At 51.4% G+C, this 17,037-nt stretch overlaps 8 protein-coding genes across 8 annotated transcripts; 4 read left to right on the plus strand and 4 right to left on the minus strand.

Moving 5' to 3' along the window:
- Positions 1-91: 91 nt before the first annotated feature.
- On the plus strand, positions 92-2,529 carry N7511_001278 (Zn(II)2Cys6 transcription factor; the record flags this gene model as incomplete). The annotated part of the gene is made up of 2 exons (XM_057123703.1): positions 92-309; positions 402-2,529. 2 exons carry the CDS (start codon positions 92-94, stop codon positions 2,527-2,529), a joined length of 2,346 nt encoding a protein of 781 aa, XP_056989436.1.
- A 360-nt stretch (positions 2,530-2,889) lies between these two features.
- On the minus strand, positions 2,890-3,833 carry N7511_001279 (PaaI family thioesterase; the record flags this gene model as incomplete). The annotated part of the gene is made up of 2 exons (XM_057123704.1): positions 2,890-2,916; positions 2,979-3,833. 2 exons carry the CDS (start codon positions 3,831-3,833, stop codon positions 2,890-2,892), a joined length of 882 nt encoding a protein of 293 aa, XP_056989437.1.
- A 605-nt stretch (positions 3,834-4,438) lies between these two features.
- N7511_001280 (URC4/urg3 family protein) lies at positions 4,439-5,933 on the minus strand (the record flags this gene model as incomplete). The annotated part of the gene is made up of 4 exons (XM_057123705.1): positions 4,439-5,070; positions 5,134-5,307; positions 5,359-5,686; positions 5,778-5,933. The coding sequence occupies 4 exons, from the start codon at positions 5,931-5,933 to the stop codon at positions 4,439-4,441; spliced, it is 1,290 nt and encodes a 429-aa protein (XP_056989438.1).
- A 530-nt stretch (positions 5,934-6,463) lies between these two features.
- mak5 (ATP-dependent RNA helicase MAK5) lies at positions 6,464-8,902 on the minus strand (the record flags this gene model as incomplete). Its single annotated transcript, XM_057123706.1, has 3 exons — positions 6,464-7,330; positions 7,386-8,597; positions 8,660-8,902. The coding sequence occupies 3 exons, from the start codon at positions 8,900-8,902 to the stop codon at positions 6,464-6,466; spliced, it is 2,322 nt and encodes a 773-aa protein (XP_056989439.1).
- Positions 8,903-9,096: 194 nt separating this feature from the next.
- On the plus strand, positions 9,097-10,365 carry N7511_001282 (tRNA methyltransferase TRM7; the record flags this gene model as incomplete). The annotated part of the gene is made up of 1 exon (XM_057123707.1): positions 9,097-10,365. One exon carries the CDS (start codon positions 9,097-9,099, stop codon positions 10,363-10,365), a length of 1,269 nt encoding a protein of 422 aa, XP_056989440.1.
- Positions 10,366-10,820: 455 nt separating this feature from the next.
- N7511_001283 (sulfite reductase subunit alpha) lies at positions 10,821-13,961 on the minus strand (the record flags this gene model as incomplete). Its single annotated transcript, XM_057123708.1, has 1 exon — positions 10,821-13,961. One exon carries the CDS (start codon positions 13,959-13,961, stop codon positions 10,821-10,823), a length of 3,141 nt encoding a protein of 1,046 aa, XP_056989441.1.
- Positions 13,962-14,462: 501 nt separating this feature from the next.
- N7511_001284 (acyl-CoA dehydrogenase family protein) lies at positions 14,463-15,951 on the plus strand (the record flags this gene model as incomplete). Its single annotated transcript, XM_057123709.1, has 4 exons — positions 14,463-14,795; positions 14,855-15,105; positions 15,153-15,760; positions 15,818-15,951. The coding sequence occupies 4 exons, from the start codon at positions 14,463-14,465 to the stop codon at positions 15,949-15,951; spliced, it is 1,326 nt and encodes a 441-aa protein (XP_056989442.1).
- A 272-nt stretch (positions 15,952-16,223) lies between these two features.
- On the plus strand, positions 16,224-17,026 carry N7511_001285 (uncharacterized protein; the record flags this gene model as incomplete). Its single annotated transcript, XM_057123710.1, has 2 exons — positions 16,224-16,262; positions 16,355-17,026. 2 exons carry the CDS (start codon positions 16,224-16,226, stop codon positions 17,024-17,026), a joined length of 711 nt encoding a protein of 236 aa, XP_056989443.1.
- Positions 17,027-17,037: the final 11 nt, after the last annotated feature.

Consider the following 17,037-nt stretch of genomic DNA (forward strand, 5'->3'; position numbering starts at 1 on the left):
CAGGTTCGTGGGGTCCAAACCAGGTTGGCATCTCATCACTTGCCTTTTGTACTGCTCCCATGAAGATCCCCCTGCGATCGCACTGTTGACCATGTTCTCCACATTCTCCGCCCTCAACTCCACTGATCATCCGGAACAGCCCGCTGCGCCCCGTCCCAAGCGGAATCAGGTTGCGAGAGCCTGCGACTGGTGTCGCCTCAATCGCATCAAGTGTGACGACAGGCTGCCATGCCAAAATTGCAAGAGTCGTGGTGGTCACTGCAGTAATACCAAGCAATTTGAATCCCATTCTCTCAAGGCTGCGAATCGGTAAGAAATGCACCCCTTATCCACCTCTTCTTTGTGCTTGTTATCCTGGGAGCTCAGCCACAGTCCGAGATAACTGATAAGAGATCAAATAGGGAAATCCATCGACTGCGAAACCAACTCAAAGACTTTCAGAAGGAAATGGATACACTGACCCAAGAATCGAAAACACAGCCTGGAGACACCAAGCATCCGTCCCGACAACCCTTGAATACGTCGAATTTCTCTTCTGGCACTGCATCCGCCGAGCTTCCAGAAACACATCGCGTGACATGGGATGGGTTTCAAAATCCAGAGGCGCGAACAGGACGCGTGATCCATTTTGGTCCTTTCTCCTCGCCATACATGGTGATGCGCCTGAACCGTTATATGTCCCAATCTTCCCACGAACAGCCTCTCAAATTTCCTCTGCCGATCCGTATCTCACAGATAAACCGATACTACCCCACACATTCCCTAGGACAGTTTGCAGATGAGACGGAACAGTCCACCCTTCGCCTAGGACCGGCCGAGGCCGAGAACCTACCGCGGGAGGAGGAAGAGAACTTCTTGGTCCTCATGTGGCAATCTTATCATTGCATATATCCTATTGTCTCAGAGGAGGAATTCCGAGATTATTATAATTCTCTTTGGACTGGAACCAACGACCAAGGCCCCCGTCGGCCGTCTGCCCTAGTTGACAGCTTGTTGGCCGTCTGCATGCAGTATGGCAGTATCTTTATGGGAGATGAGGAGAACATGGAAAATGGCGCTGAACAGTCGCCAGCTGCACATTTTCATACAGCTGCACATACCTTCTACGACCGAAGCCAGCGCATGCTGATGGAAACCCTGGAGCACCCCACCATCCAGACCCTGCAGAGTCAGATTTACTGCATAATATATTCCTACAACATCTCGAATCTAGATACCGCTCTTGTACTTCTTGGAACTGGAATCAGAATCGCCCATATGCTCCGGTTACACCTCCGTCCTCTAGGTGATCTGCCAAGGGCAACACAAGAGCTGCATTCTCGGATTTGGTGGACCTTGTACCAGTTGGACAGTCAGATCTCAATGTCGCTCGGCCGTCCACCGCTAATAAACCCGGCTGACGCCGGCTGTGCGATCCCCACAGATATGCGTGATGCAGTGCAGTTGTCAGGCACTGTGTTGGTATCACCTCCCGAGGAAGAACTAACATGGCTCAGCTTTCATGTACAGTATGTCCGCCTGACAGCTGCAGCACGTCGAGTTCAAGAAGTATTTGCAGCGCGCTGCGACGAGGACTTACAAGAGAAAGATATACAAGACATCCAAGAAGATCCGCCTGCTCTCGAGCTACTCGCAAGATTCATGAGCAGCGAAATTCGCACTATGTATGATTGGGTGCAGGCCGTGCCGCCGTCTCTCAAAAATCAACGTAAAGGCGAAGGCGAGGCCCTTTCAACAGACCGCACATCACTCAATTTAAACCCGGCTAGCCCACTATGGCTACAGCGTCAACGACTTCTGTTGGAAATCACATATCACCATCTTCAAATCGCCACCCTCCGCCCATTTATTCGCTTCCCTCCACGAGGGCCATCTCTCACGCCACTGACTGATGGTCTCGGAATCTCTGCTCTGAACCACGCTGTCGTGTTGACCAATATACTGAAACATGTCCTATCAGAGACAGACATCCTGTCTGGTTGGACCCCGGCTTTCCAATACCAGTGGGACGCCACTATCTGCATCATATCATTCGTGCTGGCCAACCCAGTGTGCCCACCCACGCCAGCCGCACGGAATGTCCTACCAGCAGCTTTCGAAAATTTGAACACCCTCGGCAAGCCCTTTGCCCCTGGACCTAACTCGATCCGGCTTGCATGGGAGCAATTCCGTTCTAGCTCCACTCGGCGTGGGTGGTCCCAGTTGACGCCTCCTAGCCAGAGCGCCTTTGATACAGCCGGGGCTCCGGGGTCTGTGCCTGCTACAGGCATTGATACAAACGGCATGCAGTTCATTGGGAATGGCATGATGGGTTCCATCCCGCAGTCCAATGATTCATTCTCAACCAAATCACCCTCGAATGCAATGCTGGGGAACGAATATATGGGTCCAGCAGTTATGACTCCTCCCATGCACCTGATGGATGCATCTTTTAACCTACCTATCGATATGTTCATGGGGACCGAGAACCGATGGATGTCGAATGATGCTGTGCCCCTGGATACTTGGAATACCTCTGACGCTCAATAATTACTTGCTGCATCTTGATTGATCTGTCGCGTACTTTAAGCGAAGCTCAAAGAAGTAGCAATGAATACAATGGCCATCTTTCAGTCAAGTCCTTCTAAGGCAGCAGATCGCTGAAGCTACGAGTGATTATCACAGCTAGACAATCTATGGATCCTTCAATATCCATTATGAATTAATGACTCTAATGATGACAAAACGAGAAAAATGTCCAGACAATTAGGAATTCTATCATTATAATATGGTCTATCAACCTTGGAATCTATCAGTCTATCAGTCTATCAGTCATCAAACTCTATATAACGCGATCTAGGGCATAAAAATAACAAACAACCTCCCATCAAAAGCCGAACCAGGTCAAAACTAGTTCTTATAAATAGAAACCATAGACTTAAAACATCTGTTAGCAAACCCTTCCCCACACAGAAAGGAAACGAATCATTGATACTCACATCCGCAAACTTAGGCTCAATAAACAAAGCCCTAGCCTCAGCAACCATAACAGCCCCCTCACTGTCCTCACTCAACAAACCAGCATCACTCACAATACCACCAGACTCAATAGAAGAAGAGGACAAAGAAAGCGGCAAACAAGTCATGCGCCCTTCAACCCAAGCCTTCCGCCCATCAACCTTGACAGTCTCCGTACGCAGGACATACATGCGATCAGTAATTGCCGGCTTCCGGAAATCCACATTGAGATTTGCCGTCATGCCAAGGCCAGAGGGGAACGCGGCAGAGACACAGCGAGCAAAGACCTCATCGAAGAGAACGGAGAGGAGGCCGCCGTGCACGAAGCCGGGATGTCCGCAGAGGTCTTGGCCGATGTGGAAGACTGAGACGACCTTGCTGGCTGTTTGCTGAGTGTCTGTCTTGCTTGTTGATGTCCACATATATGGCTGGAAGGCGAGCTTGCCTGGGCCGGCTAGACTGCCGCCTACGAAGTGGTGTTGTCTGATTGCTGGTGGGATGGCGAGGTGAGGGCGGGTTTCTTTGTAAGTTTTGGGGGCGTTGCGGAGGGTCTGGACGATGGGGACTTGGGAGATGAGGGTGTCGATGGTTGTGGATTCATGTTGGGGTCTTTGCGGTGTGGGTTTCTTTTGATGTGTCTGAGAAAGGAATGATGAGCCCTCGGGGCTCGGGACGTGTCTTTGGTCTTGGGGGATTGCCTGGTCGTGGACGACCGCAGAGCGCGACGGGCCCTGCTGGTGAAGGTGAGTAATGGAGCCCGACGGCGAGTATGAAATGCGTGCTAAAACGTTCCGAGAGCGGAGAAGCTGACGGCTGATCGAGGAGATGTTCGACATGTCGGAAATATATTTATAGGCTGATATAAGTTTTCAGGTGGAAACTAACTGCCATTGCGTCAGAGGACCTCGCATAAATGCCGGCCGGGGTACATACTCTGGAAGAGGCTCAGACTGCGACGTCGGCGTTAGCGTGCGTCGCCGATCTTTTAGTTTCGCGTTACTGTTGAAATAGAGGTGCAGCAGTGTCCAGGAGACCACACAGTTGTGTATTGGGTATGCTGAAATGAATCAAAAGACAAAAGTACCAGAAGTAAGGAAAGAATCGGCACTTCGGATTGAACCAGTTCCTGAAAGCCACGCGAGATTTTTTGCGTCGGGTCCATCAGTGGGGCTCAAAGGGCCGACTTTCGGCGATAGGCATGCCGAGAACTCGGCATGCCGATCCCGATAACGTCCGGATCTATACAGCGGGTTCCGCTGAAACTGCTTTGCTTTACTGGCTTACTTTAGATCAATGGGTGTGTTTTTAGCAGTGTGATGAATGGTAGACCTTTATTGCTCATCGTAATCATTAACACTATAATCAGATGATCTCTTCTTCAGTGCTATGTAGTTTTGGGGTCGCAGTAACATGCTCTGTAAATATGCTAGTTCAGCCATATTTAGAACAAAGTACCATCTCCAAAGTTCAAAATAGGACTAGACTTGGTCTCTGGACGATTAGCTGCCGCAAGCTCTCGTCCTGCTTTCCAAGAGCCAGCCTCCAACACCTGAGGCAGAGAAAGCGTAACACCATCGAGACGCTCGAGAATCTTCACATGCAGCACGTCCAAAAGGGCAACAGTTATGGCCCGCCATTCAACAATCTCGTCATCACCCGCTCCATAAGAAGGCAAACTACCACCCGACAACTCAAGTCCGCGTTTCAAGGCCTCGGGCTTCAGTTCGAGAACACCCATGTCAACGAACAGTCCACCATTACGATACTCAGGTAAGCCAGTGCCGAGCTCAGTATTAGTCCATGAAACTGAGAGTAGACGGGAGAATGGAACCATCAATGAATATGCCAGCCACTGAGTCAGCTTATGGAAAGGTTGGATATTAGAGAATGGCTTCGATTCGGCCCCAGCCTGCTGAGCAAGTGCCCGTAGAGGCCATGCATCGCCGATAGGTTGACCGTTAATGTTTGTCCGGTCAGATGGCCAAATTGGAAGGAGGAGGCGCTGTAGCACATTCCAAAGGTCTTTGTAGTCGAGCTTTCCTCCATTTGCTTTGGACTTGATCAGGAGGAAGTCTACGATAAAAAGATTGCTTATCAGCATGGACTATGTGTGGGAACTGAGTTGACTCAACGTACCAACCAGATTACCAGGACGACCAGTCGGTCCAAACACGTCTTTCACATTGAGAAGAGATTCTCCAAGTTTGCGAATAATATCCGTTCGCGCAGGAACCCCGACCATAGGGTTGGACTCGGTCACTTGTAATCCACGAGACAAGATATCAACATTGATGTTGCGCAGTGCGTCACCTACCACTTATTAGCATCGCATACAAGGCAGTAGAGTGAATTTAAACTTACCATGAACAGTATGCTTCACGTCAGAACTCTTATCAGCAAAGTCTCCACTGAGGAACATGTGCAACGCAGCCACAGCAATACCCTCACTCCTCGTCAGAGTTTGACCGGTCTGCGACTCCTGGAAACGCCAATGATCTCCAGCACCAGCATCAAGAAGAACAGAAACAAAGAAAAGATCAACCAGTCTCCGGGCTTTTTCCGTGGTGTCGCATCCCTGCCCCTCCCACTCGGCGAGTAGAGTGTCTATGCGGGGAACCCCGCCGACTTCGAAATGTTGCCAACGACCATGAGGTGGGATGAGATGGTATCTATCAGGGCCAAAATCACGCTATTCAAAATCAGATTGTATGAGTATAGGCCTCTTGAATAGCTTGGACGATATGTTCTTCTAGCATGGGAGGTAGGGGAGTGGGTCATACCTGGATGAGCTTGAGGACATAGTCTGTGGTCTGTTCCATTCGCTCACTATGGTAATTGAAGTGGTTCAAACTGCCCTGTTCGGCCAATCTGAGGACAATATGCGCCCTGGAGCGAACAGCCTCCAGGCTGAGTAGTTCTTCGATTTGGGGATCCATGATGTGGGAGTATAAAAGGAGAAGTTGGGGAAGAGGGGAAACCCTGGGTTTATGTACGTTAATGTTAGTACATGGGTCACATGTACATGTACAAGGGCCTTGGTGTTACTGGGCTCGGATTTGGCTGTACTGTGACGTGAGCTGCTGGTCTCTTATCGGCGTTCGCCTATCTCTTCTCCAACGGCGTGAGATAGCGAGTTGGCGGTGCGATAACTTCATATTCGAGTTGGGATACTGCGTGGAATTCAAACCTCCTTCCACATATGAGATTTTGTTTTAATCTCAGCTGTGGAGTATGTATGTCGGACTACACACTGTCCGCTCAGGCCTGCTCGGCCAACTTGCAGCATCAATATTTGCCGAAGCAACACGGTGATAGAACCGGACCTCCGATTTTTAGGTAACAGTAATGCATGACAATCTACAGTAGAAAAAAAGCCGGTCTAAACATGTTTTGGTATGTAACACTATATCACAGATACTAAATCCTTTTTACAAACCCCCAAACGCTCCAGTAGTCACAAAGTCAATCAGAAGGAGAGCGGGTCAAGGTGTCCCAGGAAGGCCTTGTTACCTTCACCGCGGAGAAGAGCCTCAACATCAATGCGACCGGAAGTAAGATACTTCTCACTAACACCAATATTGACACGCTCGGAAAGCAGCTGCTTGAGCTCGGCGCGTAGTCCCGCCATCTCTCCTTTGGTCATACCACTGGCCTCTTTCTCGCGCCTTTGACGACCACCGCCACGGCCGCGGCCTTGGCCCTTAGACTGATCAAACTCATCACTGTCATACTCCACGCCGAGGTCTTCAGCGGCAGCGCGAAGCCAGTTATCCTCGGTGTTGACCTTCTCTTTAGCAATGGTTGTGTCGGTGATTCTCTTGGCAAGATTGATGCGAGGACGAAGGCGAGCCACAACCCGACGATCAATGTCGAGGGACTCAAGAGGGAGTTTCTTGGATGCACCCTCACCCTTGTTCTTCTTGGCGTTGATCTTGGCGGCGAGACGAGCCACGCCAACGACTTCTTCGGGGGCACAAATCAAGATACTCTTACCAGAAGCACCGGCACGAGCAGTACGACCAGATCGGTGGACGTACATATCAGCTGCGCGAGGAACGTGGTAATGGATGACCATGTCAATTCCCTTGATATCGAGACCACGGGCTGCGACGTCGGTGGCCACCAAGATTGAGCTTGGGTCCGCCGTAGGCGAGGAAAATCGCTCGATAGAACGCAGTCGGGCTTTTTGGGCCATGGAAGAGTGGAGGGCAAATGCAGGGAGTTGAAGAGCTTGCAAGAGTTGGGTAACACGACGGACGGCAGAGATGGAATTAGTGAAAATGATCGTCCGGTGCTTAGGGTAGTATAGAAGGACGGAGTAGACGTAAAGATCCTGCTCCAATGTTAGCCATAATGTACTCGTGGATATGATTTTGGAGGGATCTCACCTTCTCCATAGCGGGACATTCAACAATTCCTTCCTTGAGACCCTGGGCCATCTGATCTACCGGATTCACATCGATGAACTTGGGCTTCTCCTCGCGGAAATTTAGCTTCTTAAGAAGGTAATCCATAGACTCCTTGTTGTCCAACATATCACCGTTTGTCCAGCGACTCTTTCCTGCAAGCTTTTGTTGAAGATCGCGGTGGAATGTAGCAGAGAAAACAAGAGTCTGTCTCACTGACAGTTCTTCCTCCTCCTCTTCCTGAGCTTCCTCGTCCGTGTCTTTGATATCTCCAGCTTGGTGCTTGTCAAGAGCGCCTAGGATATCCTCGACCTCCTTAAAGTGGCCCTCGCTAAGAAGTCTGTCGGCCTCGTCAACGACTAGGAACTTGATCTTTTGCATCCTGCGGATGATACCCTGTCCTTGGCTCAGAATCTCCCAAACTCGGCCGGGTGTTCCCACGACAATGTCAGCTGCAGCAAGTTGTCTCTGCTGTTTCTGAATGGACAATCCACCGGTCAAGAGTGCAATGCGAGCATTGGTATCGGGGGCGTTGGCAGTGAGCTCTCCGATATGCTTTGCGAGTTGATGCGCCAACTCTCGAGTGGGAGAAAGAATCAATGCGATTGGCGTTGAGTCAGACTTCTCGGTCTTCTTATCTTGCTTTCCTCTCGTGTCGAGGTAGTGCTCGATAATTGGGATGGCAAAGGCCAAAGTCTTACCGGAACCGGTTGAGGCCTTTCCGACGACATCATGGCCGTCCATAATAGCTGGGATACTAGCTTTCTGAATGGCTGACGGCGAGCTGAACTTCATCTTGGAAAGACTTGTGTAAATCTCGGGTGAGAGATTGAGCACATCCCAGGCCGACACATCAACGCTGTCTTCGTCCTCGTCTTCCTCGAGGGCCTCGAATGAGAGAGCGCTTTTCATGCTCTGATCCTTCTTCGGCTTTTGTTGCTTAGGCTTCTGTTCGGGCTTTTTCGATTCGTTCTCTTCTTTGGCCGTCGTCTCAGTCTTTTTGTCGTTCTTTTTCTCATTCTTCTTCTTTTCCTTCTTGGGCTTCTTATCTTCCTTCACATCGGTTGCATCGGCCGTGGGAGTCTTCTTGGCAGCCTTGTCGGTCGAGTCGTCGTCGCTGAAGCCAGCCCACTCGTCCTCATCGCCCTCCTCGGGGGCTTTCAAAATTGATTTTCTAGGCTTTCCCGACTTGGCCTAATCAATTGATAAAACTTGTTAGCTTCAAATAAAATTGACCATAGCTTCGAAATGCATACCTTGAATTGAACCTCGCCGCCATTTTCTCCCTTGATAATATCCACTCCGTCGATCTCCTCTAAGCCGAAGAATCCCTCTGCATCTTCCATACGGTCAGGAAGCGCGACTTCCTTCCAGTTGAGGTCCTCCACTCCGACAAAGGCATTGGCACCTTCATCCGATACATCGGCCTTGGTGGACTTCTTGCGCTTTTTCGTCTGGAGCGCCTGGGCTTTAGAATCATGTCCTCTCTTTTGGCCCATGGTGATTGTGAGTTATTCCAGAGGATTGTAACTTGTGCAAGTAGACCAGAAACACTCGCTCGCCGGGAAGATTCGCAGAGAAAAAAAGCGGCAGAAAAGTGAGTCCGCCTTGGAATCTTATCTTTTCGTTCCCCACGTCGCAAAATTAACCCACCTCGACTGCCAATTGACCTCGACGGGCTTGTCAATTCACAATGGGCAAATCATCCAAGGACAAGCGCGACGCTTACTACCGTCTCGCAAAAGAACAAAATTGGCGCGCCCGCTCCGCTTTCAAACTTATCCAAATCGACGAGCAATTCGACCTATTCGAGCACGAGAACCCGGACAATGTCACAAGAGTGGTGGATCTGTGTGCTGCGCCCGGAAGTTGGAGTCAAGTTTTGAGCCGTGTCTTGATCAAGGGCGAGAGCTTCGGGCGACGCTCATGGCTCGAGAAGAAACACCAAGCACAGCAAGAATTGGCCGACGAGACAACCCACGACGATAAAATGGAAATCGAACCCAGTTCAAGTTCCGAACTGAAGCCTCGCAAAAATGTCAAGATCGTCTCAATCGATCTGCAGCCTATGGCCCCTCTCGAAGGCATTACTACCCTCAAAGCCGATATTACCCACCCCTCTACAATCCCTCTTCTTTTGCGCGCCCTAGACCCCGAAGCATACGCCCAAGCCTCCGATTTACAATCATCCATCCCGGAGGCTATCCGACAACCCCACCCTGTTGATCTGGTTATCTCAGATGGTGCACCCGATGTAACGGGACTCCACGACCTAGACATCTATATTCAATCACAACTGCTGTATGCGGCGCTGAACCTGGCCATGGGTGTGCTCCGACCAGGTGGTAAATTTGTCGCCAAGATTTTCCGTGGCCGTGATGTGGATCTACTCTATGCACAGTTGCGCACTGTGTTCGAGCGTGTCAGTGTCGCCAAGCCGCGCAGTAGTCGCGCAAGCAGCTTGGAAGCCTTTGTTGTTTGCGAAGGCTTCATTCCTCCTATTAGCGACAGCGGAGTGGTTGGCATGGCTGCATTGAAGAACCCTCTGTTTGGAGGTGCTGTAGCCCCAGTACCTGTATCCGAAGATGGCAATGTTGCCGTCGAGGTTCGCGAGAAGATTGATGAACTTGCACAAAACCGAGCTCCTTTGGCGGGAAGCAACTCCTCTGCGCCAAATCATACTACAGAAGTCCGCCACCTCCAGACCACATCTGAAGATAATCAACCTACCAAGCTTTCTAACAAGTTCTCTGTCGAGAATCGATGGATCCCCTCATTTATTGCGTGTGGAGATCTGTCTTCTTGGGACTCAGATGCCTCGTACACGCTGCCGCCGGATTATGTTACCTTGGATCCAGTCCAACCTCCTACTGCACCCCCGTACCGACGGGCATTGGAGTTGAGGAAGGAAATGGGCGGCGCATACGGGAAGACCAAGTTTGGAACTTTGGGGCGGGCTTGAATGTCACGGCTCATTCAAAGAATCATGTATAGACGATAGATGACCTAGACGACATTACATTTACAGAAGCTACTGCAAGCATTGTCGGAACAGATACCCAATTCAAGTGCCGTGTACTGAAACCATACATAGACAAGGGCAAGGCTGCCCATCCTCTTTAGGCTTCTGTCAAGACTGTATCGAAACTGTGCGTTGTTTCATTATCTTTTTTATAGTCATGGTATCGAACTTTTCTTCGCGTTGCCAGAATTACAATTTTCAAAATCGTAATACAAGTATACTAAAGTGAATACCTTGTCCATAACATTCAATATGAAATCTATGTGCAGTGTCAAAGTAAAGATCGTGATATGTGCATTTTAAAACCTCTATGATGCAAGAGACCAAAGCGATCTAACTATGGGGGAATAGATGCGAAACATGAAATCATGAGAACATAAGTGGTCCCAACAAGTCTAGTAGACTTCCAGAACGTAGCGCTCCTCATCCTTCAACTTCTCAATCTCCTTGCGAGTGTCGACCTTCTTGCCAGTGAGCTTAGCCTCGGTGGCAATAGCCTCCTCGAGAACAGCGGTGACATCGGGCACGGGCCAAGTGGGACCACACAGGTAGAATGCACCCTCCTCGCGGATGTAAGCCTGGATAATCTCGGGTAGAGACTGGCGCATCCGGTCCTGAATGTAGATCTTCTCAGGCTGGTCACGAGAGAAGGCAGCGCCGAGGAGAGTGATGACACCAGCCTCCTGGTAAGCCTCCCACTCCTCACCATAGCAGTACTCCTCGCGCTGGTGACGGGAGCCCATGTACAGCAGAACGGAGCCAATCTCCTTGCCCTGGGCCTTCTCGAGGGCGCGGTGCTGGACGAAGGCACGGAAAGGAGCCAGACCAGTACCTAGACCGGCCATGATGAGGGGCTGGGTGGATTTAGGGGGCAGCTTCATCACACTGGACTTGACGCTGACGGTGATGGGGGAGCCGGCTCGGAGGCTGCTTAGGTAGCGGGTGGCTAGACCGAAACGGTCGCGGCCGTTGGGGTCGGTCCAGTTCACAGCGACGATCATCAGAGCGACAGTGGTCGGGGTGACCTTCTGGCAGGAGGCGATGGAGTACTCGCGACGCTTCAGAGGGCCGACAATACGGACGATCTCATGGAAGTCAGGGTGGGCTGAGGGGTACTCGAGCAGGACGTCGGCGAAGGTGATAGTGTCGACCTCGGCGCGACGCTTGAACTCGGTGGCACCATCGGGGCCTCCTAGAATCAAAAGGTCCTTCTTCTCCTTCTCGTCGGTGGCGTACTCGGCGAGGGCCTCGTAGAAGCGCTTGGGAGGGCGGCCATAGATGTCGACGTTCTGAATCAGGGCTTGGTAGACAGTGCGGTTCTCTAGAACAGCGGGGTCCTCGCGGCTAGGAACCTCGACAATAGCGTCGGGGTTCAGGCCGTAGAACTCGATGAACTTGGTGATATCCTCGGGGTCGTTCTCGGCGTGGACACCAAGAGCCTCACCGATGTCATACTTTAGGCCAGTGTTGCCAAGGTCAAACTCGATGTGGAAGATGTTACGGTCGTAGGTTACGGGAGTCAAACGACGGTTCTCCTTGACATGAACGGTGAAGGTCTTGGTTGCCAGGTCAGGGCGAAGGGCATCCTTAGTGCCATAGGCCTCCTTGAAAGCCAAGCCACGAGCAGAAGTCTCCCAATCCTTGAGGAGAGTAGCGGGCTCGGTCTCGTTCTTGTCGAACGAAACAAAGCTGTTGGTAGCAATGTCCTTAGGAAGCTGAATGGCCTCACTGATTCCCTCAGGCTCCTTCCAGGTCTCAGGAACCTCAATCTGTCGCAGAACCTTTTCGAGATCCTTGGTCACGTTGTCAAGGGCCTCAGCGTTGCCGGTAATAGCGGACAGCTTCTTAGTGGCAACAGCCTCTTGGGAAGGCAGAGCAACGCGCACAAAGGAGGCTTGGAGAATAAGAGATTCCAGAGAAGAATCGTCAATAACTGATGGGTCGACAATGAAGACGGAGATGGCGCGCTGAGCAACGGCCTGCTTGAAGCTGGCGGGCAGCTTCTTCTCGAGATCCTCATCCTTGACACCAGGTGCGTTGACAATGATCTTGCCGTTGTCCTTGACAGAGGCCAGAACATCGACATCCTTGAGCAGAGCGATGCTACCAACGTAAGAAACATCGGCAGCAGTGATTGCGTAAGGTGCATCTACAATCTTGGCGCTCTTGCGAATATCAATGCGGACAGCACCACCCTGAATAAGGTTGTCGTGGGCCTTGCTGGTGGTGACGTTGCTTGCCGAGTCGGCACCAAGAGCTTGGCCAAGAGTGTAGGCGGCTTCGCTGGTGGCGGAGCTGTCGACGTCCCAGAAAGTGTACTCCTGGACGGAGGAGGGATCGAGCAACTGCAGAGTGGCAGGCTGGTGTGTCTCGCTGCTGATAGGGAGGATAGGCTTGTCGAAAATGAACTGGAAGGCAGCGGCGGTCGAGACAAGGTCCCAACGCTGAGAGCGAGGGTACTTAATCTCGACGCAGGCGGGTGTCTGCTCACGGCCAGTGGCAAAGGTCAAAGCAGCAAGGACATCCTCATAGAGGGCAGAGTGAACGCCCTCTTCCTGAACAGCCTGTTCAGAGGCAACCTGTCCGAGGATACCAACAGTCTTGGTAGACTGGGGGAGAACACGCAGGAACTCCTCCTCAATGAAGGGACGATAGACACGGACGTTGACAACACCAACGCGGACGCCATCATTGGCAAGAGACCGGGCTACCTGAGCAGTAAGGGCAGCCTCGACAGTGCCGAAGGCAACCAAAACGGATACAGGCTCGGCGTGGCCGTGGTACTCGAAGGCACTGTAGTCAGTTCCGAGCTCGCCGTTCAAGGTCTTGAGGAGATCAAGGACCTTGCCCTGAGAGTCGAGATGACGGGTGCGAGACTCATCAAGAGTCTTGCGGACAGACTCGTAGGCGCGAGTCAAGCCATCCTTGTCGAGAACGTCAATGACGCGGGTGGTCTCATGGCCGACACGGACACCGTCATAGATGTGGACGGATGGGAGGATCGAGGAGAGCAAAGTGGTGAAGAGAGCCATGTGTTGGGCCTCGTGGGCGGAGCCGCTGGAGACAAGGCCAAGTCCGAGCTCCTCCGCCAAAGCGAGGGCGGAGGCATAGTCGGAGACGAGACCCTCGCCGGCGTAGTCGACGGCGGCAACGTGTGCGGCAACGGGGCTGGCGACAGAGTAGAGCAAAGAGAGTTGCTCAAGGGCTGCACGCATATAGGGGAGGGTGGCTGAAGAAGCAACAATTCCCTGGGGGACGTGGCGCTTCTTCAAATCAAAGTCCTGCGAGAAGAGGTAGCCGAGAGCCAGGTTGCCGGCACCCTGGCGAGTCTCAAGGGTCTTGACGGCAGGAGACTCGCCATTGGCATTGGTCTCGTTCTTGGCAGTCCATTCCTTGAGGGCAGCATCCAAATCAAAGCTCTCCGGTGAGTAAGAGAAGATCTTGTCACTCAGCAAGTATGCGACTTGCTGGATCAATGTCTGGGCTGTGACATATGTCGGGCCATTCAAGGCCGACAAGGCTGGAACAGATGCCATGACTTCTTTTCTATTTACCGGAGTGAACACCGGTATGAACAAAAAACAAAGAAGAATGTGGAGAGAAAGAGAATCCCCTCTCTCCAAGTATAAAAGAAAACCCCAGTCATTTTGCCTAAAGCGGCTAGCCGCAATTGCGTGATCTCGTTATCGCCCGATAAGATTTTTCTGCGGGCGGAACAAAGTGGCAAATCATTACCGCTTCCGGGGCAATTACTCAGCCAGGGTCAGGTGGCGAGTCTTGCCTGAGGCGAAAGTTAATGTGAAATCACATGAGATGTTGCAGCCTGATAAATATGGCCTCCATGCACCGGCATTCATAAGTAAGCATAACTAGGGTGGATCTGCGGAACACACGCATCTCGAAAACACCGAGCCTCGGTCGTGCTTTACCCCGTAATGCGGGGAACCTCCAATATATTCAGCCTTAGTTTGATACAAAACTTATTGAACACTTAGATATACTATCTCGATTCAAACCGGCTTCGCACTAATTCAACAATGGCGGAGAACTCTGCTAATCCAATCCCTTTCTCGGAGCCACCCTATATTCGTGGCCTCCCTTCACCGTATATTACGCCTGCGCACCGTCGTTTCCAGCAAGCTTGCCGTAAATTCGCGACAGAGAACCTACTCCAGCATGCGTTGGAGTGGGAGCGCGAGGGCACCGTCCCCGAGCATGTTTTTGGCACGTTTTGCAAGCATAACATGCTTTTGCCCAATATGCCTGCCCCCTTGCCCGTGGATTGGCTGAAGCGTCTCGGAATCAATGATATTCTTGGAGTCAAGGTCGAGGACTGGGATTACATTTATACTGGTATCTACTGCGACGAGGTATGCCCGGTGATGTGTTGTTTTTTCAAGGTTTACTATAACTAACTGTGTCGGTATAGATGGCTCGATCAGGTCTCAGTGGACCTGGTGGCTCCCTAAACGCAGGCTTCGCCTTTGGCATCTCGCCAATTGTCAAGTTTGGTAGCCGTGAGCTTCAAGAGAAGTTCTTACCTGACTTGCTCACTGGCAAGAAGCGAGGATGTATCGCCATTACCGAGCCCGAGGCTGGTAGCGATGTCGCTAACATCACTACGACTGCCGTTAAGAGTGCTGATGGCAAGCACTACATTGTCAATGGCACAAAAAAATGGTAAGATCAAGCTACTCAACATGTGTTCACCGTCTGACGATCGACAGGATCACCAATGGCATCTGGTCCGACTATACAACTATGGCCGTTCGAACCGGTGGCCCTGGGGCAGCGGGTCTGTCTGTTTTAGTTGTTCCTCTCAAGAACCACCCCGGTGTCACAATGCGCCGTCTGAAGGTTTCTGGCCAGGTAGCCGGTGGCACCACCTATATCGAACTCGACGACGTTAAAGTTCCCGTATCAAATATCATTGGCCGAGAGGGCGATGGCATGCGTATAATCATGACCAACTTCAACCATGAGCGTCTGGTCATAGCCATCGGAGCTACTAGACAGGCGCGAGTCGCGCTCTCGGCTGCATTCTCTTACTGTCTCAAGCGCGAGGCCTTTGGAAAGACCCTAATGGATCAACCAGTGGTTCGACATCGTCTAGCCAAGGCTGGTGCTGAGCTTGAAACCATGTGGGCGTGGGTTGAGCAGATCCTGTATCAACTTACTCATCTCAGCAAGGAGGAAGGCGATCGTCAACTGGGTGGCTTGACTGCACTCGCTAAGGCCAAATCCGGCATGGTCTTGAATGAGTGCGCTCAGACAGCTGTTTTGCTCTTCGGTGGAAGTGGCTTTACGAAGACGGGACAGGGTGAATTGGTAGAAGGTACGTCCTAGAATCCTTTTGAATGTGTTTTTAACATGCTAACCGAATTCCACACAGCAATTCTTCGCGATGTCCCTGGCATTCGTATCCCTGGTGGTTCTGAAGATGTCTTGCTTGACCTTTCTGTTCGTCAATTAGTCAAGGTTTACCAGGCAGAGGAGAAGAAGCTCTCCCAGAGCTCGAAGATTTGAATGTCAGTCAACCAGCAGACTGGGAACAATTGTGACTACATCTATTTCTTCCAATTATTCATAAATCCTTGGATCTATTAAATTGTTAGTGAGAATTTGAATTATTGCCATCCTCTTGGGTACATAACGTCTATAAAACTCATGTTGTAACAACAAACAGTTCACAGTTGCCTGTTACGGCTTAGCGTCCTAATGACGAAATAGTGCGCATCACCCGTCCCCCTCGTCCGCAACATTCATAACATCTTCACTGTACAAACACTGACACAGAAATGGCAAACGTGGCATTGATCGGTTGCACGGGCATGGTGGTAAGTCACAACTCTTTGAAGTGTCCCCATTTTGACCATGGAAACATCTACCATACCCTCGGCTGGAAGAGGACTAATCGCATAAACCACAGGGATCCCATATCCTCACCAGCTTGATCGCAAATCCCTCTGTGACGCGCGTAGACACTATCTCCCGTCGAACACCTCCAGCCGCTTCTAATGCGCCCCATGCCAAGCTCACCACCTTCATCTCCAACGACACCGCCACCTGGGCCAACCAGCTCTCCTCTCTCACCCCGACCCCAGACATCTTCATTTCCTCTTTCGCAACCACCAAAGCTGCTGCAGGTGGATTTGAGAACCAGTATAAGATTGAGCACGGTCTCAATGTGGAACTCGCCAAGACCGCGCGCGAGGCCGGAACCAAGGTCTACGTTTTGATCTCATCGAGTGGTGCCAGCAAGGACTCCAACATTGCCTACAGTCGTATGAAGGGTGAAATTGAAGAAGATGTTAAGGCGCTGGGCTTTGATCATACAGTCATCCTGCGCCCTGGCTTGATTGCTGGTAGTCGCGACGAGAGCCGTCCGCTGGAGGCTGGCATCCGGTTTGTTGCTAGCTGGGCTGGCAAGCTGCACTCTAGCTTGAAGGATGGCTGGGCCCAGGAGTCCGATGTCATTGGTCAGGCTGCTGTCAATGCTGGTCTCAAGGCACTTGAAGGTGATATCCCTGCTGGCAGCGAGAAAGTCTGGACCTTGGCCGGCAGTGATATCATCAAGTACGGCAAGGAGGGCTCGTCCTAAGGCTTCGTGAT

This window comes from Penicillium nucicola, assembly GCF_028828085.1.
Source record: "Penicillium nucicola strain IBT 29836 chromosome Unknown utg000001l, whole genome shotgun sequence".
NCBI lineage: Eukaryota > Fungi > Ascomycota > Eurotiomycetes > Eurotiales > Aspergillaceae > Penicillium > Penicillium nucicola.